Source organism: Telopea speciosissima, chromosome 9 (assembly GCF_018873765.1).
Source record: "Telopea speciosissima isolate NSW1024214 ecotype Mountain lineage chromosome 9, Tspe_v1, whole genome shotgun sequence".
In the NCBI taxonomy this organism is placed as follows: domain Eukaryota; kingdom Viridiplantae; phylum Streptophyta; class Magnoliopsida; order Proteales; family Proteaceae; genus Telopea; species Telopea speciosissima.
In genome coordinates this window covers 41,998,426-42,023,875 of record NC_057924.1, presented here as the reverse complement: position 1 = coordinate 42,023,875, position 25,450 = coordinate 41,998,426, and the positions used below count along the sequence as shown (strand labels likewise).

General features: G+C 39.4%; 2 protein-coding genes and 1 long non-coding RNA gene across 8 annotated transcripts; 2 read left to right on the top strand and 1 right to left on the bottom strand.

The window, feature by feature from the left end:
• The first annotated feature begins 7,985 nt into the window (after window positions 1–7,985).
• On the top strand, window positions 7,986–10,206 carry LOC122638911. Its single transcript, XM_043831761.1, has 2 exons — window positions 7,986–8,529; window positions 10,109–10,206. Exons 1-2 carry the CDS (start codon window positions 7,986–7,988, stop codon window positions 10,204–10,206), a joined length of 642 nt encoding a protein of 213 aa, XP_043687696.1.
• Window positions 10,207–17,910: 7,704 nt separating this feature from the next.
• Window positions 17,911–22,985, top strand: LOC122640475 (potassium channel KAT3-like). 6 transcript variants are annotated; one of them, XM_043833683.1, is made up of 11 exons: window positions 17,911–18,273; window positions 18,368–18,583; window positions 18,727–18,882; window positions 18,982–19,039; window positions 19,155–19,472; window positions 19,904–20,143; window positions 20,562–20,660; window positions 21,295–21,327; window positions 21,416–21,601; window positions 21,676–22,117; window positions 22,753–22,985. In XM_043833683.1, exons 1-11 carry the CDS (start codon window positions 18,101–18,103, stop codon window positions 22,917–22,919), a joined length of 2,088 nt encoding a protein of 695 aa, XP_043689618.1. In that variant the 5' UTR covers window positions 17,911–18,100; the 3' UTR covers window positions 22,920–22,985. The 6 variants fall into 6 exon arrangements, with proteins under 6 accessions (XP_043689618.1, XP_043689615.1, XP_043689617.1 ...); XM_043833680.1 differs by having other exon boundaries at window positions 17,912–18,273; window positions 21,676–22,405; XM_043833685.1 differs by having other exon boundaries at window positions 18,133–18,273; window positions 18,352–18,583; window positions 18,727–18,862; window positions 21,676–22,405.
• Window positions 18,742–19,546, bottom strand: LOC122640476. The gene is made up of 3 exons (XR_006329666.1): window positions 19,416–19,546; window positions 19,063–19,231; window positions 18,742–18,871 (listed from the first exon to the last, which is right to left on the bottom strand). It is a non-coding gene; the product is annotated as an uncharacterized LOC122640476 (long non-coding RNA).
• Window positions 22,986–25,450: the final 2,465 nt, after the last annotated feature.

Sequence of the window (25,450 nt, the reverse complement as noted above, 5' to 3'; positions counted from 1 at the left end):
CCAATTGCGAGAGGAACTATGTCCTCAGAGAGAGAGGCAATGAGCAATGATTGAAGTAGAGCATCATGTTGGTGCCAAAGGGAGGCATCAGTGTCATCGGTTGGGCAGGGATAGGTGCCATCAACATATCTGTAGAGGTTTTGCCCTTGAAGAAAGGGCTCTAGTTGAGTCTTCCAAAGAAGATAATTAGTGGGGGTGAGCTTGAGAGAGAGAAGGTGATGGGCGGATGTGGAGGATGGAATAGAAAGGATGGTTGTAGGAGACATGGTGGTGAGTGTTCCAAAGGTGGGGATTTGGGCAGCCATGGAGGAGGGAGAAGACAAGATGGAGAAATAAAAAAAATGATAGACTAGAGAGGGGGGAATAGTTGAAAGAGGGAGAGATTGGGTGAGTTTAATTGGAAAAATGAGATATTAGAGAGGGGGGGGGGGGGAAACGGTTGAAAGAGGGAGGGAGTGGGTGGGTGAAAATCTAATTTCAAAATTGAGAGATTAGAGAGGGGGGAACGGTTGAAAGAGGGAGGGATTGGGTGGGTCTAATTTAGGTGTTAGCCTATAATTGGCTCATGATACCATAATAGACTTAGATATTATTGCATGTAATTTCTTTGATTGATTGTATTGAATATTACATATTATACAGGTGTACAGTTAACATGGATAGCTTAATCTATGTTAGGTATGTACACTACACACAATGGATTACAAAAGATTACAAGGGATATTACAAGGGATTATAATTGATTCTTCTCAATTAGATGAGGTGGAAGACAGGACCAAATATTGGGTTCCCAAGTTTAGGAGGGAATCCAATATTTGGTCAATAGAGAGGAGTTTGCAAGAGGTTTTTGAGTATTTGACCTTGTGGATTTTAGAGGGGATTTTCAAGGAAGCAAGGAGTTGAAGGATAAGAGAAGAATCAGTGTGAGGGACAGAAGAGAAAAGCAAGAGGAAGTGAGACAAGAGGGAGAGAATAGGAGAAGAGTGAGAGAATCGAATTTTAAGAAAGAGGGAAAGGGAGAAAATCGTGGAGAATGGAAGAGGGTTGTAAGGGATAAAATTTCGTTGCTATGGCCATAGCAGGATTTTTCCTGCTACATGTATGTGGCTGAACCTCAGCAAACCATGTTCACTTTTTATTATGAAATGTTAAAAAATAGGGAAATTTATGAAACACCCCCTAAAAATGGGTCGATACTCAGATCACCCCCTCATATTTGAAAATACTTAGATCATCCCCTACATTAGAGCTCTATACTCAAATTAGACCCTATCGTTAGTTAACTGATGAAGTCAGCTACTTAAATTTTTTGAAAACCCTAAACTACCCTTGAGAAGAGTATAATTACTATTTTACCCTTAGATCTAAAAACCCAAAATGTACAATTAAATTTACAATACTACCCTTCCTTCATCTTCAACCTAAAATACCCCACCTTTTCCTGCAACTCTGCTCGCAGCACCACCACCGCCACCGTTGTTGGCATACCTCGTCGAGAAAGGTGAAGATTCAACGAACCAGCTTGAAGGGAAAAACCTCTACAGCCAAATCTCTTTTTTTTTTAATCTCGTTTTTTACCTTCTTCTTCCAGGAGACTGGTCCTCGTTAATGGCGACAAGGACCACACCACAAACTAGATAAAATTTCAGTTCCTTCCTTGACCATGATACCCTCCACTCCAAATTCAAATCACACCTCCATTTCTACATTTCTACCATTGTTCTTTGAATCCCTCATTTGTGCAGTTTTGGAAATGCACCTCACCTCAAGCTGTCAATTCTCAAACTTTTCTCACTGCAATGACTCCAAACATCCCTAAACAATGAAGAGTGAAGAAATTACAGCTACAAAAGGTAACCATCGTTTTCAACATCACTTCCAATGTCTTTAAAGATCAATATTTCTTATTATCAGTTGCAGAAATAATGGAGAAATGGGTCTTGAAGGGGAAGGAATGAAAGAGAGGAGAAGAGGAAGAAGCTCAAGTTGCAGACTTGATTCAACTAAGGCTACAGGGACAGGGTTTTATTTTGACAACTTCATGACCTGAAAGTATTCCTGAAAATAAAACCTGCAAATCCATCCATTTATGTAATGGATTTAAAGAAAAGAAGAACAAAACGAAGAGTAAAGATATGGAATCAAATAAAAAAGAAGTGGAGAAAGAATAACAGTAGAAAAGAAAAGTTAAACCTGAAAAATTAAAAAAAGGGGAAAAAAAGAAGAAATTCATGGATTAGAAGGGGTGGGTTGTTCTTTTTTTCTCTCTGCTCAAAACCACATTTATCATCAAAAGACAGAGATCATCTTCATTCCAAGTTTCAGAGAGAGAAGCTTGTACTAATTCAAAATACCCATTTTACAGTATCAAAAGGGTAGGTATAAACAAGGGGAAGGGGGAAAAAATAAATAAGAGTGAAATATATACAAGGGTAAAATAGTCCTTTTACACCAATAGCTAACAGCAGACTAACACCGTTAGTGTAGAGGGGGTGATCTGAGTATTTTCAAATATGAGGGGGTGATCTGAGTATTGGCCCATTTTCAGGAGGTGTTTCGTAAATTTTCCTAAAAATAATATAACAAAAACTTAACAGAAACATAATCTGTTTGCTCGACGTTAATCTAAGTATTATTCCAACTTTGCCCTTTTGTCTGGGATACAATAGTAAATTAAAAGTAAGAGATGCAATGGGAATCAAACACGGAACGATGCTCTTCTTCTTCTTTTCTTTTACTTCTTCTCCATTTTTAATCCTTTTCTTCTACTTCTAATCAATTTACACACAACAAAACACATATAGAAGGAGCTCAAGGCCTCCTTCAATAAGGAATTGCTCATTCTCAAGAGAAACTTCTTCTGCATTCGGTCTGCAACCTCCCCTGATAATTAAAAAAACTGTATCACCTTAAAAAAAAAAAAAAAAAAAAAAAAAAAAAAACACCAGAACTTTAAGGTATATTGCATTTACTGAGCTAGAAGGAAGCATGTTTCGTGGGAGCTTTTGATAATGCACACCCTTAATGCCAACGGCAACGAAAGACCTCTCCTTAACTTTCAATTGGACTTGCAAATTTTAAAGAGATGATTATTTTGGGAAAAAAAATTACCTGCAACAGAAAGGTTGGAAATGGATTAAGTGAAAGCATTCAATCTTATATTCCAAAAAGTTCAGACAAAAAATTGATCAATACTTGTAATTATTTAATTAAAATTTTGAATTAAGGTTTGTAAATATTCTTAAAATTTCTGACAAAGAGGTTTTCTAATTAGCAGGGGAGGTTGGAGACCGAATACAGAGGAAGAAGAAGAGGGTCGTTCTGTGTTTGATTCCCATCACATCTCTTACTTTTAATTTACTATTGTATCCCAAACAAAAGGGCAAAGTTGGAATAATAATTAGATTAACGTTGAGCAAACAAATTACGTTTCTGTTATGTTTTTGTTATATTATTTTTTAACATTAAATAATAAAAATAAACATGGCTTGCTGAGGTTCAACCACGTACTTGTAGTAGGAACAATCTTGCTATGGCCATAGCAATAAAATTTTATCCAATTGTGAGAGGAGTTTGCAAGAGTATTTTGAGTATTTGACCTTGTGGATTTTAGGGGAGATTTTCAATGAAGCAAGGAGTTGAAGGGCAAGCTTGAAGTGGGATTTGAAATCATCAAAAGGTAGATTTTCCTTTTCGGATTTTCGGATTTTATTTTGATGGAAGTTGTTCAATTTTTTAGGAAGGGATAATGGAGAGAAAATAGGAGAGTGAGAGGAGAAAGAAAGAGTGTGTATTAGAGTATATATGCTGCGATGAGACAGGGCGCATCCTGGCCTGTCTTTGCTAATTGCCACCTGTAATTAAAACGATAACCTTAAAGAACTTCTAGAGCGTGTTTGATAATGCTTCTATTTCATGTTTCTGGTGTTTTTCTGTGCTACTGGCACAAAAAAAAAATGGAATATTGTGTTTGGTTTGTCTGATCTGTTTTTCCTTTTTATAAAAACAAACCGGGCAAAAAAAAAAACCAAAACATCAGTTTGAGAAACAACAAAAACCTTGTTTCTACAATTTTAAAATGTTTTTCATTTGAATTTCCAACTTACTTGTGCTTGATAAAAATTTTCCTCTCCTCTCCAAAAGCTCCATCATCACTACCTTGCTTCAAGCTAGTTTCTCCGACCGAAACCCTTGCGAAGGCATCAAGGGGTAAGAACGAAGCTCCATTTCATAGAAGTTGTGCTTCTGTGAGATCCTTCGGCACACTTAGGTAAACCCTTGTCTTCTTCTTCTTCTTCTTTCTCTACTCAATTTCTTCTTGTTCGTCTGTTATCTTCTTCTTCTTCCTCTGCTCGGCTTCTTCTTCTTCTTCGTCTGTTATCTTCTTCTTCTTTTTCTTCTTTGTCTATTTATTTTTTTGCTTGCGGTTTAAACATTGTACTCTGATTTTTGCAGAAACTCCAAAAATCCAAGACATTGAGGCACTTCCCCAACGATCGAAGCTCGAGTTCACAGCTTCTTACCTCTCACAAGCCGATCCAAGCTCCACAGGTAAAAGCTTTCTCTGCTTCCTCATATTCATCTAAAAAAAATCCTCCTTTTTTGCTTCTTTTTTTCTTTTGATAGGTCTTTGGTTGTTTTGTTTTTGTTTTTTGTTTTTTCTTCCAATCTGGGTCTCTGGTTGTTTTTGTGAAATGTTAATTAAAGAACTGGACAAAAATGGAAGAATTTCATTAGATTAAATTCACCGGTTCATTCAATCGGAATGAAAATTCATAAAGGGGCAGCAATCCATATGGAAGGGCTTCTATCTCCTCCTTCAACTGCCTGCAATCCTCCGTGTCATGGCCATGATCTTGGTGGAATCCGTAGTACTTGTTCTTGTTGCGCTCATGCGCAGGCTTAATCATCTTCCCTGGCTAGCGTCGGGTTACCTAATCCTTAATTTCAATAAGGATGTATGCTCGGTTGTGGGTGAGGGCGGTGTAGGTGGGCTCTGGTGTCGAATCGCTCCACGAGACCCATGCCGGATCATCTCTCTTTCTCTTCCCGTCCTTTTGGTCCTTGCCATTTTTGTGGCTATTTCCTCCAGAATGGGAATCTTTCTTTTCCCGATTCCTCTTTTTTGGTTTTGTTTCCTTCTCTTGCTCGACTACAAGAACCTCTACAAGGTTGATGTGCTTTTCGCAGCGCGAGAAAAGATCGTACATATCTGCAGGCTCATCCATGATCAGGTACTTCTTCAATTCTACATCCCTGATGCCACTCCGCAGGGCTTGGAATTTCACAATAGGGTCCAAGTCCCGGACTTCCAATGCCTTGTTATTGAACCTTGTGAGAAATGCTCTTAGCGTCTCATCGGAATGCTATCTGATGGCCAACAGATTGGTCGCTATCTTCCTGTGGACTCTGCTGCTCATGAAATTGGCTACAAAGGCTCGTCCAAGTTCCATAAAACTAGAGACTGATCACGGCTTCAGGTGCGCAAACCACTGTCTTGCCGAGCCCTTCAAGGAAGAGGGGAATGCCCGGCACATGATGGCGTCTGATGCCCCCTAGAAGAGTATTACAGACTTGAAACTTTCTAGATGGTCCTCGGGATCTGTCGTACCTCCACACTGCTCAATGGTGGGCTTCTTGAAGCCTTTAGGTAGGCATTCTGCCCTAATCTCCTCCGTGAAGGTAGTGTCGGTGGTGAAGTTGAAATCATGGTTGGGAGTGCGACCCTTTCCCTTCAGAACTTCCTGCATCTACTCCTGTAATTCCATCACCTTGTTGTTGAAGGCTTGTTCGACCTTGGTCATTTGAGATCCTTGCCTTATGTTGTCTCCCAGAGCCTCTTTATCGTTCCCCCGAACATTATTGGCATTGCTGTGATTTTTACTGTGTTCAGGAGAATGTGTTCTTTCCTTCATCTGGGATGGGTGTGGAGGTGGCGATGGAAATCCCTATTGGATGTTACACTGCATCTCTCCATCATCTGTTTCATCTGATCCTACAACAAAGTTTGCATCGCCTCGAACTACTCCACCGTTATGTATCGTGGTGGATCGACAGGGAGCCTAGGTTGAGAATCTTCCTCCTAGGAGCCATTCCCTTCTCTGATAACATCGTCTTGTCCAGCATGAGGGCCTGAGGATTTTTCTGGTGCTCCATCTTGAGCAGCAGCCTGAGCGACGGTAACAGCAGCAGCAGCTTTGGAGACTTTTGATTGGTTGCGGGTGTTAGTCATCAGGGTATCTTCGCAGGTTTTTGCTCTTCATTCCCACAGACGGCGCCAAAAAATGTTGCACAAAGAAAGATGTTACTGGATTTGTGAGGTTTCCCTCTCTGCAACACAATAGTTAGTAATGGACACGTAGAGCTCTGTCAAATCTTTATTGATTGATCAGATCCCCTTTCTTATGGCACTATGGCCTCTCTTTATACATGTTTCCCCCACGATCCCCTTTGCAAAGACGTGCGAGATTACCTTCCTTCTTCCCCGGATGATTGAGTCATTCGAGGCTTTGGATACTCCCTGGAGGAGTGATCCCCTCCTAATTTTCAACCATTAGGAGTCTTCCCATATGTGGATTGCAGTTACCATTCTTAACACCACCGGGAGTCTTTCCAACTAATCTTGCTAATGTGTCTATTCACATTTTTCCTTGTCATATATGATATATGAGCCTTTGACGAAATATGCTTTTAGGGCCCCACTCTTCCACATGTCACCCTATAACTGGTTGGATATAATATGGTGTATCAGTCAGCAAAGGATATTATTAAGAAAGAATGAATGAAATACAGTTAGAAAAAAAGCCGTAGAAAAACCAAACAATCGGACTGCTTATCCACCTTCGGTATGGCCATCAATAGATAAGCAAACTGATACAAAGCTTAAACCACCTAATAAACTTAAACAAAATGAAATCTACATCTCTCTTGAGAGTCCCAATTTATGTCGTCTAAAGTGAAACTTAGCGCCTCATCCTAGACAACCAACCCCCTCAATGTAGCCGCACGCATAGCAAGATGATCTGCCACAGAATTTGCTTCATGAATACAATAAGAAATACTTCATGAAATCTTGTCCAGGTAGATCTTACTAAATAACCATTTCTGTCTAAAGCACCATGGAATATTTTTCTCTTTAATACAAAGCACGACCGAATGGGAATCACACTCAATGCAAAGCAACCCTAGATCAAGTGTAATCACTATCTTAATTCCCTCATAGAAAGCTGAAAATTCAGCCAAATTATTTGACAAAAATACTACCTTATGCTATCCTTTAACACTCTTTAACAACTAATCATTCACTTATCAACCGAGAGATCCTCTCTCTCCATATTTTCTCTCCACTTGCCATATGAGAAATTACCATCTTGGGCATTATCACATGTGGCAATTCCATAGATATGAAGACCTGCCTTCTACAGACCTACCATTATCAGAGTTACTGTACACAGCATTTCCTTAAGAGCCAAGGATTACCTTCCAGGGTATTATCACATGTGATCATATCATATGTAATATCTTATTTCCATACCTGTAATTTTCTCCAAGATACTAGGAGATCTCATTGTAATATTGTGTATATATACTCTACTAATATAGTAGAGATAATCAAGCTATTGAATATTATTCTACTCTCAACATGGTAATCAGAGCCATATGCTCAAACGAGCTCTCCTCTTAAACCCAAAATTCATTTTTCTCTTATTCTCTTCTCCACGTTTTTGGCTTCCATGGAAGGCCAAAATACCTCCATTATAGGTGTAACCGCCCCTTCTTCAACCTCCATCACACCCACCACGCATGGCTTGGGTGCACACCATTTTCTCTCAATTAAACTAAATTCATCCAACTATATTTATTGGAAGACGCAGGTTGTCCCCTATCTCATCGGACAACGCCTCTATGATTATGTCACCGGCAACAAACCATGCCCTGCCGAACCAGAAAAAGTGGCAGATTGGTGTATTCAAGATGCCGCTATAATGAGCCTTTTGATCACTTCTTTGGACAAGGATGCACTGCCTCTTGCTGTGGGTCGTGCTACCAGCAAAGAAATTTGGGGTGCCCTCACTGTGGCTTTCAGTAATCCCAATACACCAAGACTTCTTGCATTAAGTTTTGCACTTCAAAATTTGGTTCATAAACATGATGAATCAGTCTCTCAATTCCTTCATAGGGCGAAAGAAATTTCTGATGAATTGGCGGCTGCAGGGAAGCCCCTTCCTGATGACGATTTCAATATTCACATTTTCAGATCCCTACGTGAAGACTACCAGTCCGTGGTGCCCACTATGATGTATCAGCAGCCACCCCTCACCTATTCTGAGTTGCATGGTCTTCTAATGAGCCATGAATCTCTCATCACCTCACGACGTGCTATTGTTGATCCATCTGCTACGGCCTCTGCTAATCTCTCACAGCAAGGTCGCGGCTCTGGGACTCCCTCCCCTGGCCGTGGTGGTGCTTCTAGAGGCCGGGGACGTGGTCGTGGTTTTGACCGGTTCAATGCATTTGCACATAGTCCTTGTACGATTTGTGGATGTACCAATCATCAAGCATCCACATGTTACTATTGCCAGCAAGCTAATCACACCACCTACACTCACCCTCGCACTCCCAAACCACCACTACTACCTACCCCGTCACCCCCCACCTATACACACCAACCCACGGCCCACTATACCCACCACAATAACCCAGCTACACCACACCCATCCACCCCAAACGTCCCTTCTCAACCCCCATCCGTTCCCACCCATTGGATCCCTGACACTGGCTCTACACACCATGCAACTCCAGATTTGCAATCGTTTACCACTTATGATCCATATGCAGGTACCAATCAGCTTCAAGTGGGCAACGGTAATGGTCTACCAATTGTGAACATAGGTTTTGTATCCCTTCCTTCTTCAAATCGTTCCTTTTTATTGTCTAATGTTCTTCATGTTCCCACTCTCACAAACTCTTTAATTTTTGTTCAAAAGTTTTGTAAAGATAATCATGTGTTTTTTGAGTTTCACTCTTCCTTTTTTCTTGTGAAGGATCTGGCTACCAAGGCGACTCTGTTTTCAGGCCCTAGTAAAGCTGGCTTGTATACCTTCACTGCTGCTTCTCCTCCTTCTGCGCATTTGGCGTCAGTTCCCTCCTATGACCATTGGCATAATCGTTTGGGCCACCCACATGATTGTGTCCTTCGTCTCATGGTTCCGGATCAGCGCCTCCCTCAGTCTTCTCATTTATGTTCTGCTTGTCAAATGGGCAAGGCCCACCGTTTACATTTACCACAAACTCTTTTTCGTAGTAATTTTCCTTTTGAATTAACCAAACTGATATCACTAACCATTTTCTCCCCTCCCCTCCCCTCCCCAAAACCCACAACCATACAAAAAAATCAGTGGCACTAACCAAACTGCTAGCAAACTTAACCCAATGCCAACTCTATGACTTAAAGGTAGCTTGTGAGCCAAACCCAATTGCTTGGGCTTGTCTTTAGACCTGTACATTGGACGAGAGGCTAAAATTTAGGCCTAAAACCTCCAGCCCCTTGACAGCCCTTGTCACTAGATAACCGCGAGTTGAGATCTTCTGCATGTACGGATGTTTCAGTTGGCAACACCTCTCCTTTTTGCTTCCATAAATACCCCTTTTTACCCTTTAAATGGCAGTAAATAGGACCAGGTGTTGGCACATGAAACGTACATGCAGGTGAACGTATGTGCAGAGGATCTCAACTTGATAACAACAAGGTCAGTTACCTATTCGATATTATCGAAGTAAGAAAAATAATATCTGTGATGATGGGATGGGAGCCGCTAATCTGGACAAGATACATGGCCAATCAAGCATTGCATGCGTATAGATTTAGGTTCATTTGGATGAAAGGTCGGCAAAACCTGGAGTGTCACATATTTGGGTTGCCACTTAGTTCTCAGAAGGCCATGAGACACGCAACCTTTACAACCCATAACCCAAAACCTTGTGTTTCTTCATTTAGTATGCCGAGCTCTTATTATGTTAGAATTTTTTTCGCAGGAAATGCGGTCTGTCGAGGAATGTGCTATGGGTTGTTGAAATCATTTACCTGAGTGTTGTAAGTGTTCTTTAGTGTCTGTCAATTGGGATGCCAATATTACAGGCCCTGAAGTGTACAGTATAGCTTCTGTGGGGCTGCAGAAGAAAGCAATCGTTTATCAGAAACCATGATTACAACTTACACTCAGTGCACTGAGTAGGATATAGAGGGACTAAGGGACCTTCTTACTCAATGGCTCCCAATAAATAAAACTAAGGTGTTATCTCTTCTGTGAAAAGTCAATAACTGGATGATCACTTCCATTGAGGTAGAGAGATTTGCTATTTTCTGGGGCTGGTAGGGTTTACTAAACTAGTTTTTATTCATCGATATTAATCTTTTTTTAAATTGTTAATTGAATTGACTCCATAAATCTCGACGATTGAATGTGAATGAGCTATTATGATTTCGAACAAGCTGTCATGGTGAAATTGGTGCACGATAGTCTTAAGAAGCAGTGCTAGAGCATGTCGATTCGAGTCCGAGATTCTATTAGAAAGTAGAATTACCAACTTTTATACGAATTTGAAAATAGATGAGATCGGATGAGTGGTTTCAATTGGAGATGGGATTCAAGCTGGGGAAATGGTTGAATTGGCCAGCAGTGTGAAAGCTTAGGGACTTTGCCACTTTGGAATGGACTAGGCCCAATGTAATTCAGGAGAATGGATCATCTGCACATACCAACAGGTGAACGTACATCTCAGAGCCAATCACCTTTTAATTTTGTTTCCATAAAAACCCCTTCTCCCCTTATAAATGGCAAAAATAGGACAGGTGCTTGGCTCTCACATGTACGTTCACCTATTGGTATGTGCAAAGGAACCGAACTCGTAATCCAAAAGTTGGGTTAGAATATAAGTTGGACCAAATAACTGGATTTGTAAATCAAGATAAATTCACTGTATCTAAGATAGAGGGAGAGAGATAGGCGGCATATCGCCCATCTATGGTAAGCTAACAGGTGGCACCAATAGGGGCGTGGGATAGGGTATCATACATGAGGGATAGGGGTCATTTGAAAGAGAGAGAAGATGCTAGTTTATGATACACCGGTGGTGTGCCCAGCCTTTTCCCAAGGATAATATACTTCAAGGTTCTAACATCAGTACCTTCTAATTAAAAAATATCTTATTATATATATGGGAAAAGGAATACTAACCGGTCTTGTGTGTAGGCGTGTACCTGCGCCCAAACAAAGCTCAGAGCGAAAAGACCGCTGCACCCCTAGACCTTTCCACCTTTCCTGGGAGTGTGGCACTCTTTTCTCACCGGACTGTGTCTACGCACAGGTAAACACCCACACACAGCACCGGTTAGCGTTCTTTCTCCCTATATATAATAAGCTCATCAGATTACTAGTTAATTTGCTTCTTGTTTTTAAAAAAAAAAAAAAAAAAAAAAAAAAAAGAGTATATCACCATAAGTCTTAGTTGATTATTAGTGCAAAAAGACTTGATCTAAAATCAAAATAATGCTTTGCCACATTTGCATGACTACTTACATTATATAGTTCAACAAAGCAATCCCAATAAAGCCAAATTTTAAGAGGACTATAACACATAATGCCTAGATTATGCCATCTTCAAACAAAAAGAGGTTGGATCACACCTTCACGTACATGCACGCTGCTTATATGCATGGCAAGGTGAGTTGATGACACTTAACCCACCACCCATTGCCATTTAGAATGCATGGAGCGTCATTTATGAAAGCAGGGTGGGAGGTGAGGTGTCATTGTCCTGACCATACGCGTAGGTGATCTGGGCTCAAACAAAAGAGATACCTCTCTTGCTTTTTGGATTTCCACTTTTTTCTCCACAAAAGGTTGGATTGTTCTATGCTTAATCATAATTACTTAGAAAAGGACGGCCTTTGGGGACATTGATTAAACTTGTTTAGTTGGAAATAATCAGCAATTCGATCTAGAAGAATTCATCAACCATCTATTCATTTAATCTATGGTTAGGTATAAATCTTAATAAGAATTAGAAGCTTTTCATTTCAAGTGTAAAAGATAAAGGTCCAAATTCCACTTCTCCCACGCATCTCCATTATTAAGGGAAGATGGAGGAAAAGAGGGTGTGGACTCAATAAAGGGCACATCACATGAGAGGTTCCATTTTTATGATTGAACTGCACCAACTAGCTAGTGAAGATGATAAATGCTTCCAATTAGATGAGCCTTGGTTATCAAGTGGATCCTATCTGATACTAAAATTGATTCTACATTGAATTAGAGACAAAGGGGAACACCTGTGAAAAAGTAGCCTGCAAATTGATTTTTTTTTTTTTTTTTTTGTAGCATATTTGTTTGACTTAATAACAAAGCTTAGAGTTTAGGCTAATTGTAACCATCTATCATAATATTGATGTAGAAAACACTTATGACAGAATCCTTAGAGAGTTGATCTGATAAGTGCTAGAGAAGAGAAATGTTTCAAGTAAATATGTGAACATAGTTAAAGATATGTAAAATGGTGTGGTAACTAGTTCAAGAATTGCGGGGGTCAAAGTATTAAATTCTCAATTACAATTGTGTTACATAAAAAATCAGCTTTAAGCTCGTACTTGTTTACGTTTATTGTGGATAATTTAAGCAGATATTCAAAATCAAGTTCCTTGGTGTTTGTTTTTTGCTAATGATACAGTTTTGGTGAATGAGACAAAAACATGGGATTAACATTAAATTAGACTTATGGAAATCAACATTGGGGTCAAAATGTTTTAAGATAAGTAGAACGAAAATAGAGTATATGATGGGAAACTTTAGTTACAACATAACGGATAATGAAGCAGTGAAATTTAATGGATGGAAGATTCTGCAAAGTAATTATTTTAGGTATTTGGGGGCAATCATAAATAATGAATGTGATATAGAAGATTATGTTTTATAAAGAATTAAAATAAGATGGATGAAGTAGAGAGGTGTATCTGATGTGGTTTATAGATCAACATATTTCTTTTAAAATTTAAAGAAAACTTTTATAGGAACATCCTATGACCACCTATGATGTATGGTACGGAATGTTGGGCTGTTAAGAAGCATCACATAGGTAAATTCAGTGTAGCCAAGATGAGAATTATGAGATGGATGTATGGCAAAACTACAAAGGATATGTTAAGGAATTATCAAATTAGCGATGATTTGGGAATAAATCTGATACATGATAAAGTAAAGAATGATCAAATTAGGGTTCACTCTCCAATTCATAATATGTTATGAGAAAATCGATTAAGGTGGCATGACCATGTTTAACGAAGACCCTAAGATGCTTCAATACGGAAGAGTGATTTAATTCAGACTGAACAAACTAAAAGAGATAGAGACAGACCTAAAATGACTAAATGAAATAATGAGGAAAGACACGTATAACTTGAGCCTTGTATCAAGTATAACCTCCAATATTACTGATTAAAAGGTAAAGAACCATATAATCTACCCCGTATAATTGAGATAAGAAACGTATAACATGAGAGGAGTAAGGACCACTTAACTTTCTGCAGCCTTAACTGAGTGAGAGAGAGAGAGAGAGAGACGTCATGAGGATGGGGTACATGGTTTTTGTCTGGTTTAAGTTTGGCGAGTCACCCAACTCTCTTTGAAAGCAAAATTTTCACTCAAAAAGGAGAAACAAAACCTTTTAGGCTTTATTCAGAAGGCATGCAATTCTAATGTCAAAAAAAGATTTTGTTGATCCCAATCTCATTAGCCCCATTGCTCTGTCCCCAACCCATTAAGCCAATCTTGATCTTTAAAGTGAAAAGACAAATTAAGTGCCCCACTACTAATGATTGTGGACCATGAAAGACTCTTCTGATTAGAATTGACATTTGGGCCTCATTCAATGGTATGGTTACCGTCATGTCATAGTCAAGTGGACCACTTCCCTCTACGGCAATGACACAAACCCTAATTGGATGAATTAGGTCCCCAATATCCATCCAAGTTTTAATGGGTCTGTGTTGGACAACAACTTGATGATGATGATGATGATGGGAAATCCTCCGATGCAAGCCCATGCAGATTTATTGCATCTGAGGCCCAAAGTCCATGAGACCTTTCATTTAAGCCGACATTGAAAATTTCTATGTGAATTAGTAAATGCAAGTAATTATTTGTTTTGGGCGCACATTCTCTGTCCGGGAAAGCATCTGAAAGCAGGTTGTGCCCAAACACATGGGGTGGGATATGGGCATAGTTTGGGTCATCTAGGGGGTGGGTCGGTCATTTTGCCCACCCCCATGTGTCTAGGCACACTCTGCGCCCCCAATATAGAGAACTTTATCCCATTTTTTTTTATCTATAAAAAATCCTGTCTACAAGTTTCGGGTGACAACTAATCTGCCAGTTGTCAGATACAGAAGGCCTACATATATATATATATATATATATATATATATATATATATATATATATATATATGGGAGGAAAGATTTAGGAATTTTCCTTACAACTTCAAAATGGCTAGGCCATAGATTAATAGATAGATTCAACAACTTTTTCAAGTGCTCTAATGACTTCTCATCCTAACAATTGTTCATATGGAGGCACTTTTATGTAAAAAGTACCCACCCATTGACAAGAATATCAATTACGTAACTCAACTCTAATGTAATCACACAAATATGGGGAACTGAAACCGTGTCGACTGTTCGTTGCCGGCATATCTCCCATGTGTCATTATTGATGTCAAACATTAAGGCTGTATTTGATATGCATTCTCAAAATACATTTTGGGTATTATAAAACAAACTAGTTTCTTTTTCATTTTCTAACTTCAGATTCAGAAAAATATTCCATGAATGAATACCAAACACTGCTTAAGTTTAAAATCTAATTAACAAGAACGTTAGCTCATAGTGATTGGGATTACACATTCAAAACTTAAATTGCTAATTGAATAACTAATACTTGTATTTGTATGTTTGCTTTCCATATTTTTTAAGATGGGTTTTCTTCCCCGTCACTATGTTTAGTGAAGTATAGAGCTTCATTATTTACTAAACGGTAGTACATTGATTAGTCCATGTGATAGAGGGCCGGGCAAGCATCTCATTGGTATAATTTCAGCTAAACTGAGTAGAAGAAACTAAAATTACAAAAGATGTCATTTTGTATTTTATGTTAATCTCCATTTGATGGCATTTTGATAATTTTACTAAAACTTTTAATTAGAATTTGAACAATTTTCCTTCCTTATTTTATATTAAAATTTGACCATTGAGATGTATGCAGAGTCCTCTAACAAATAAAATAACTTATTTACAACCAAATCACAAATAGTGAAGCATTATTATACTTCACTAGACATAGTGATGCCTAGAAAGACCCAACATTTAGATACATGTTGCAAATCCACGAAGGATGTAAATAATAACTCACAAACCTCATCGGATGAGGCTAGAGGTATAATTATGAGGCCAAGGAATCTAGTCGATGCAGAGATGACAAATCAACTGGGAATAGGGACCAAGATCAACTTTGGCTCGTGATCATGTAAGAGGCTGGAATTGTTAGTAAACCCAATAATGGAAAGGACCACATATTTGAAGAAAGTTAAGAAGCTCAAGGAAATATCATTGAGGAAACACCACAAATTAAAGAGGACCACTGTGTACTTTCCGACTGTAGCCAAGTGAAGCTCGTGAGAATTCAGACCTCTCTCTCTCTCTCTCTCTCTCTCTCTCTCAAGTGGGAATGGTCCAAGCAATACAGCTACACTCACCTTACGGCTATCCTTAGTAACTATCAGTTCACTAACTGTACCAACGGTCATATTAATAAGTCTGTTTAATTTATTTTTTTTATTGGACCGGTGAGGACATGTTTCTAAAGAAATGGCTGTAGGCTTTACCAGTGCAATTCATGTGATTACTGACCTCTTGCTTTGCAAGTTTCAACTTCCATGACCAAAGCAATACATGACATAGACTCTTAACTATTTCTTTGGTTGGAAGTTGTTTTTTTTTATGGAAGTGTAATCGCACAAACCACACACCAATCCCAAAAGGTTAACCGACTTTTAGGACCGTAGAATGGCGGATATACACAGCACACACCACACTCGCACACCCGATGTGGGACTAAACCCACACACCCCTTCTTTTTTGGATTCTTTGGTTGGAAGTTGATTAAACTTGCAACCTGAGCAGATTTAGAGAGAGAGAGAGGGGTCCATGGTGACTCATTCTCTTCCCCAAATTGTTGTGTTATCTATTCACGGGGTTCAGGGGTTGAGCCCACAATCTAGACTATGAAAAAGTTGCTACTAATAACCTCTTGTGGTAAGTATTATTGTAAAACCACATTTACGTAAGTAACCGCTTATATAAAAGATAGATTCACAGTAGCAACCTGAATAGATTCAGGCATTCAGTTTAAACCACTACAAAGCTACTATCACCTTTCACTTGTGCTTCTAATAAGACACAAGAGACGAGAGGGACGTAGCCTTGAGACGTTGGGTTAAAGTTAAGCCATGACTCCTCCCCCACCAGCATCAGGAGCCCACCATCAAGCTACAACCACCAACGTCGACCATGGAAGTATTATTAGACATGTTACACGTGCCTTTTTTTATTTTTTGTCATCTTCACTGTCTCTTCCTATTTGTAAGGTTTTATTCATCAGCACCGCACATCATGTATCTAGCCATCAACCTAGCGAAATGGATTTCCTTCAGCCGTGGCGGGAGCTGAAGGGTCCAACCCTGCAAAACAACAGCAAAAACAGGGGTGGACTAGTCATTTCACAGGTGGGTCCTACCTAGAGGGAAGATAATGTAATCTGGTCCACCTCAATGATAATTTACCAATCAGAACTCTTACCACATTACTTCGGAGAAAAAATAAAAGATTAAGAACCCTACCAAGATCTGAGATGATTGAGATGGAAAGGATTAGCACATGAAGAGTCGGAATTCATGAATCGTCCAGCGGATTATTATCCTCTCCAATTCCTAAAGCTCGACAGTGCGGCAGTGCTAGGTGGAGATGCCAACACATGGCAGCTCGGACATCAAAGCACTGCCATATGTCCGAGCTGCCATGTGTCGGCATCTCTACCTAACACTGCCGCACTGCCGATCTCTAAGGAATTGGAGAGGATAATTTTCCGGGATCCAGCCCATCTCAAATGTGACTTCTCAACTACAGAGTGCAACTGGGTGGGTCTAATCTGACAAATTTTGGACAGATAAGTGGGAAGTAGATGCCACAATTTTCATGCGCACCATCCTATCATATGTAAGTGACCAACACATCAGAAAGGACGCTTTGGTTTATGGTGTGAAACGTTTCCCACAGCTTTTATGGTCCTGCTTGCGTTTCATAAACATCCTTGGCTTTTACTAAACAAGATGATATAGAAGAGTTGATTGACATTGACTTTGGGTTTTGAGGATACAAAATTCCTCAAAACCTAAATTTAACTGGTCCACGTGGCATCCATGACCCCACTCCACTTACCCAGAAGGAAGGGGTTCTAGGATGGCTGGTCTCATTTATTTTTGGGTGTTTAAACAAAACAAGAAAGATAATATTTTAGTCCATGCAGCTAAAAGTAAATGCGTAGAGAACTTACATAGCCATATTTTGCAGATTATGGAGCACCCACCACCACCACCACCACCACCACTCTGTGAACCTTCTAATCCTCAAAATATCTCTGCAATTGCATATCAGAAAGCTTCCTGTCTGCCACTCTTAGTGTTCTTTCTCCAAATCAAGCCTCAGGTCTTGACCTTTCTAGCACTCTTCTTTTTCCCTTCTTTCCTTTTTTCTTTCCTTGTCATTTTTGTTCAAACAGATGATAGGACTTGGCTTTCTTTAAACACTAATCCATGCTTTTCTTGTTTAATTGCTTGGATCATATTCAAGGCAAAAGAAATGAAGCCCAACCCATGTCACCCGCTTTGCTATTTATAACCACTTCTCCCAAGCCTTACCAACGAAAAGTTTTACAGCAGTCTCCAAACTCCTGACCAGTAATAGGAGTAGCTTTTGGAGAATTGAACCACCAACATGTCATTTTCTTGCACATCCTTCCTAGGACGGCTTTGTAACTATGAGCTCCACATGGAGAGTGGCAGCCATGGCCTCTTCTCCAGTGATCTCTTGCCATCCCTTGGTGCCAGGATTCACCAACAAACCAAGCTTCGAAGATACATCATTTCTCCTTTCAATCACCTCTATAGGTCACAATCCTATGCATCGTTCACACTTTTATCATTATTATTTTTCTTAAGTACATATGGAAGACCATTGCTTATTAGTTTTTCGTCATTTCAGGACCTGGGAGATGTTTCTCGTTGTTCTTGTCATTTACTCAGCTTGGATCTGCCCATTTGAGTTTGCATTTCTAAGTTACAAGCAAGACTCACTGTTCATCATAGACAACATTGTCAATGGTTTCTTTGCCATGGACATCATCCTAACCTTCTTCATTGCATATATTGACCGCCAATCTTATATTTTGGTTGATGACCCCAAGAAAATTGCAATCAGGTCAATCAGTAGTTTCTTAATCTCCACATCAGTAAAACAAAGTCCAGCTCATAGTTCACTTTATTTCATATTTGTTGCATCTTTGCTGACCTACTTGGTTCCATCGATGAAAAAAACTTGAAATAATCTGAACCCATGCACAGGTACATATCAACCTGGTTCATTTTCGATGTCAGTTCAACAGCACCACTTCAACCTTTCAGCCTTCTGTTCACAAATCACAGCAGCGGTTTTGGTTTTAAAGCACTCAATATGCTCCGACTCTGGCGTCTTCGACGGGTCAGTTCCCTGTTTGCAAGGTTTAACACCAAATTAAAATCTCCACCTTTGGTTTCTCCAAATTTCAAATGTCTTGGTGGAAGGACAGAAATTCATTAAGCCAGTTTCCTTTGCTTCAGACTAGAGAAGGACATCCGGTTCGACTATTTCTGGACTCGGTGCACAAAACTCGTCTCAGTAAGCGTTTGAAACATTTTTACCTTTTGCTTGTCTTTTTCCACCCTACTGCTCATAATTACTCACATCAGCCCCGTCAAAATTACACATGATTTCCCTTTTAATTCAACTGCAGGTAACTCTGTTTGCAGTACACTGCGCTGGATGCATTAACTATCTCATAGCAGACAGATACCCGGATCCAAAAAGAACCTGGATTGGTGCAGTAATGCCAAATTTCAAAGAAGAGAATCTGTGGGACAGATACATAACTGCAATCTACTGGTCTATCACAACACTAACTACAACCGGTTATGGGGACTTGCATGCTGAGAATCCAAGGGAGATGTTGTTTGATATCTTCTACATGCTATTCAACTTGGGATTGGCAGCTTACCTCATTGGTAATATGACAAACCTTGTCGTACACTGGACCAGCCGCACCAGAAATTTTGTATGTTCTATCTACGAAACATTTTGTTTTTTCTCACTTCCTAGCTTTATCTGTTCATTCATATAAAAGCTACAGGTTTTTAAGCAAATTGATAACTCGAAAAGCAGCAAAATACACTCCATGGCAAGAAACTGATAAACTAGACAAGTATTCACTCTCAAAAATAGACAGAAATTATTCTTTTCTATGTCAAAAAAATAATGCTACATTTTAACACTTCTGCACAGTATATTTTAAATACTGAACCACCGATGGAAATAAGTTCTATTTCTAAAATGGTATCAATTAAAAAACACAAAAAATTGCTTTTTTAACAGGAATTTAACTTTGAGTTCTCATAGTTAGTCCTAGACTTGTCAATAATTTCAACACTTTTTGTCTCCACTCTGTTCAAGCAATGCACTAAACAGCCCATTCTTTTGATGCTGCAGAGGGATACAGTCCGAGCCGCTTCTGAATTTGCAGCACGAAACCAGTTACCCCCATGCATACAGGATCAAATGTTATCCCATCTATGTCTCAAGTTCAAAACGGAAGGGCTGAAACAGCAAGAGACCTTGAATAGTCTGCCGAAGGCCATTCGTTCAAGCATAGCACACTATCTCTTCTATCCTATCATACAAAAAGTTTATCTTTTCCAAGGGGTTTCCCATGATTTCCTTTTTCAACTGGTATTACTTCGCGTACTTCTCTCTTTTTCAACTGTTGGGGAGGGGATTGGAGGAGGGAGGAGTTAAAAGATCAATCTTGAAGACAACAGCTAGCGTTGTTGCTTAATACCTTGCCGGTAGAGTACAGGCTCTCAGGAGGTCTCGGGTTCGACTCTCCTGTCTTTACCTTGTGCCTTAAGGCACCCCCAACCCCCCACTTCCCCGTCTTCTCCCTCTTCTCTCTAGTATCAGTAGTTAAAGTCCCATGGCGCAGCCAGATAGGAGACCCAAAAAAAAAAAGATGAATCTTTATTTTGCTATTTGCAACATGAGTCATCAAGCAATCCCAACGGACTGAATTTTTTTATGGTATTGGTGTGCATGAATTCCTTGCAAAACATCGAAGTATACTAATATAATATTGCTTTTCCATGTTTAGGTTTCAGAAATGGAGGCTGAGTATTTCCCACCCAAGGAAGATGTGATTCTGCAGAATGAGGCCCCAACGGATCTGTATATACTGGTTTCGGGAGCAGTGGTCAGTGAGCTTAATGACAAAATATCTTCAGATCAATGTTGTCCTAACACCTTAGTGAAAGAGCTGGCTGTAGAGTATAAAACAGCTTAGACTCACACTGGATCCACGGAGAACCCATTCCATATCCAAATTACCACTAGCAAAGCCATGCCCAGATTGGACAACTCAAGTCCATATCAAATCCAAATCCTAATGGATCCTAAATATGGATAGGCTATGGGTTGGACCTAAAATCCTAGATTATCTTCATAGTTCATATGAAAGATACATAAACCATATGTGAATCCATGATCAGTCCAGATCCAAATCAAATAGTATCTCACATGATCCACCCTACTCTGACCGATCTATAAAAGAGTTTCAACCCTAAATTCAAATCTGGTTTATAAGCTGTGGGCTGAGTGGATCTATAAAATTGTTCTGACAACAGATTGGAAGCATGGGTAAGGCTAATCCAGGTCTCAGAACACTGGCACCAACTTTCACTGAAACTGCCCATGTTCACTATGTGCTTCTCCCTCTAAGCAGCTTATTGTCGCACCTAGTCCTTGACTTGCCAGAAAGATGCTACAGATCTTCTATCATGCTAAATCTGACTTATCTAATCTAGTTGCTAATTGATTTGTGGTTGCAGAATTTGCTAGCAAATATTGATGGGCGTGACCAAGTATGTAACTATGTATTGCCTTCATCAATGCTATGTTCAGTAAGGATAAATAACCTAAGTTAAGACACTTCCTATGTATCCTATGCAGGTTCATGGAAAGGCAGTTCCAGGGGAAATGTTTGGGGAGATAGGGGTTTTATGTTACAGGCTACAGCCATTCACTGTTCGCACTACTGAGCTTTCTCAGATCTTACGGCTAAACAGGAATTCACTGATGAACATAATTCAGGCAAATATGGAGGATGGAAAGATGATCACGAACAACCTTTTCCAGGTAACCCTCTGTGTGTGTGTGTGTGTGGGGGACAAGCTATAGAGCTAATGGTTCTGCATGCCATTTTCTTCCAGAAACTTAAGGGGATGGAAAGGCTAGGGTTTGCAGACCCACAAACGGATCCAGGGATGATCCTCAAAGAATGGCTAGACACAGGACCGCAAGGATTTAGTTCTCAAGTGGCATATCAAGAAGATTATCCACATAGAGATTCACCAAGTCGAGGAAGGGAAATAGGAATCCTGGAAGCTACAGAAAACGGAAAACCAGACAAAGTTTATGATCTTATCAGACATGGAGTTGATGTGAACTCAACAGATGCAGATGGCCGAACAGCTCTTCATGTTGCTGTCTGCAAGGGGCAACCAGAAATGATTAAGATTCTGTTACAGGGAGGGGCAAATGTGAACAAACCAGATGCTATGGGGTGGACACCAAAAGCCTTGGCAGAAAAGCAAGGGCATAAAAGCATCTTTGACCTCTTACAATGCTACAATAACCAGAACAAAAGTCCAGGTGACCATAAAATAGATTTCATTGAGACAGAACCCACTATTTACAAAGGAAGTAACCAAAGAAGCTACAGCCAAAATTCTCCCAATTTCACAAACTTTCATTTTGGAAAGGTAGCACCAAAGTCCACTTCAAGAAGCTATTATTTTCCGAGTGATAGCACAATTGCAAAATTGACCAACAGAAGAGTGACAATCCACATGAAATTTCCAAAAGAGCGTACATCGAAATACCAGCTTGGAAAGTTAGTAGTTCTACCGGATTCGTTAGAAGAGCTACTCAAAATTTCTGGTAAGTTGGGTTTGATGTAAATGAGTATTGATGATAAACCTGAAAATTCAGGGGAAGCATTGTTAGTTTAAATCAATATAAATGCATCTAGGCAAAAATGAAAATGGATAAGGAATGAACTCACAATAGTCCTGCAACATTCACACCTTTGACATGGATTAGTTAAAAGCATTATTTGTTTAAATCAATATACTGCATTTAGGAAAAAATGAGAATGGATAAAGAACGAACTAACCATAGTCCTGCAACATACACACCTTTGATATGGATTAGTTAAACAGTGAAATTTAGGGGCATTTATTGCTTGTGCTTTACCTGTCTCATACCAGTACCTTGTGAAAATGCAGGTCAAAAGTTTGAAGGCTATCATCCTACAAAAGTGGTCAGTGCAGAGGATGCAGTAATTGATGATATAAGCGTCATTCGAGATGGGGATCATTTGTTTCTCATTCAAGACGAGTGTGAAACTTCAGGTACCGGTTTACCATCAAAATTATTGAAGGATAAAATGTAGAGCTGGAGATAGTTTGTAAACTTGACACAGCTTATAATGAGAATAACAAGGAAGTAGATTGTGCAAGTCAAATGAAGCTCATTGTTCAAAGCTAAGAATGACACTAGGATATGATAAAAGTCACATTTGACTCTCATATGATGGAATGGAGAGAACCTATCAGGGAAAAATTATGAAGAGAATAAATCTTTCAGTACTTTAATGATTTTTTTTTTTTTTTTTTTTTTTTTGTGGGAGGGGAGGCGCAGGCGCAGGCTGTGACCGAGGCATATATCTCTCTTCAAGTTTCCAGGTGTGATACAGAGGACACAACAAATCACTTATGCACTGGAAATGGAGAAGTAACAGTAAAGAAGCCAAGAGTTTTTGCCACTGTTTTCATTGTAATGCCACTTCACAACCTCCACAACATTGCCAGTGCCAGTCTTTGCATGGCCGATTGTGACAGCAAAAGCATGTTAGGATGCTTCAATGACATCAAAGGAAACTGATTCAGTTTGCTCACCCAGGATACCTTCAAATCCCCACATGCTTTCTTTTCCATGATTACTCAAAAGAATTGTAATAGATGTGTCATTCCTTTTTCACCGGCCTGTCAATGGCAAAAGGGTGAGCTTTTTCACATATTCAGAACTCTTGTTCCCACAATCAAGGCCTCCTACAGCAGCTCCCTGTACCAATACTCGATAAAATAAAAGACAAGTAAATGCTACCAAACTGGGAGTAGGCAAGGATGGTGCATTAACTGCAGTTCACATTCACTCAAATTTGATACATTCTACTGAAAATCGCAATGTTGGTACAACAATTCAACCCACCTCTATATGGAAGTAAGAAATTTGTGGAGCAAGACCAATGGATGTCACTGAATACATCTCAAAATAAGTTTTTGCCAGATCTTCAGCAACCTTCAAATTTTCTAAGTCTTCAAAAGTAAAAAAAAAATTTCCCATAGCCTTTTTCTTTGTTATCCCTTTAGTAGCACCAAGCGCCATAATTCCTGGCAGGAAACACACATGGATAGGCATAAAGATACTTCTGTATGAAGAGTTCACACTTGGACAGTAGATTAGCATAGTGAAGCAATCAACAAAAGAGCTTTAAACCTGCAGTACCTAACGTTTGGAGTATCTACTCTTAAGGTACCTAACGTTTAAAAAATTATGTTTGGGGTAGCCCAAGCACAAACAATTTTCGTACATGTTAACAGATGGTGATGAAATGGTCAAAATGCCCCAAGTTACTATATCTATCAAAAAGATCTCAATTGAAAGGTGAACAAGATCAAAGGCATGTTATCAGTCTTATTCAAGAGAGAAGAGAGGTGCCACAAGCCTTGAAGAAACCAGGCTCACAGTTTGGCTGAATATCTAACTGTGAGCACTATAATATATTTTTAATATTGTGAAATCAGTGTAGGACAAGTATACCCCTAACTTTGAGTCATTACACAAAATACTCTTAACAACACGTATATATCCCCACTACTCCTGCAGTAGAACTCAACTCAATAACCAATCTCAACACTACCCCTCAAGCTGGAGCATAAACATCTCAAATGCCCAGCTTGGAACAACCCTCGAGAAAGGCTGAACGAAACAAAGCTTTGGTGAACATATCACAAATCTGATTCCTAGAAGAGACAAATGGAATAAAAATCAGCTTCCTCATTACTGCATCCCCCACAAAGTGAAAGTAGATCTCAATGTGTTTAATATTCTTGTGAAACAGTGGACTACTGGCAATGTAAATGGCAACTTGATTATCACAAAACATAACTATAGGTTTAGTAACCGGAAATCCAATCTCCTGAAGAAGTGACCTTAACCACATTAACTCAGTTTCAGTATGAACCATAGCTCTATACTCAACCTCAACACTAGACTTTTGCCACCGTAGTCTACTTCTTGCTCCTTCATGTGACAAGATTACCACCAAAAAGTGTACAATAATGAGCGGTACATCTCATATCACTTTCAACACCAACCCAATCTGGATCAAAATACCCAACCAAATCAACATGTATATTAAGTGTTAGAATTCATGTAATAAGGTTACTTTGAGTGTTGGTATATTATGTTGTATTGTGCTTTTACTATTTTACCTTTTTATCTCACTTTACTACATTATGTTAGTATGGGGGCACCAATGTAATTTCTCCTTTTATTGGCTAAGTGAATCAATATAGGGGAGAGAAGGCTACTCTCTCCCACACACTTCTACTTCTAACTTCTCTTCTTCTTCTTCTTCTTCTTCTTCTCCCTCTCCCTTCTCCTCTCATCTTCTTCCTTTATTCTCTTGCAACCTTTGATTCTAACTTGGTATCAAAGCTCCATGGTTGGCTTGAGAGTCGTATCACAAGTTCAACATCTCTACCTTCTCTTTGGAACCCTAGGGTACAAAGGGGTTCCAAGGAAGAGACTACCATGTGAATAGATTGAAAGTATGCAATAGGTCTTGAATGGAGGTTACAGGAGCACCAAAAGAAGATCCTATGTGAGACTATGAGCTCCTTGAAGCTCTAAATCGAC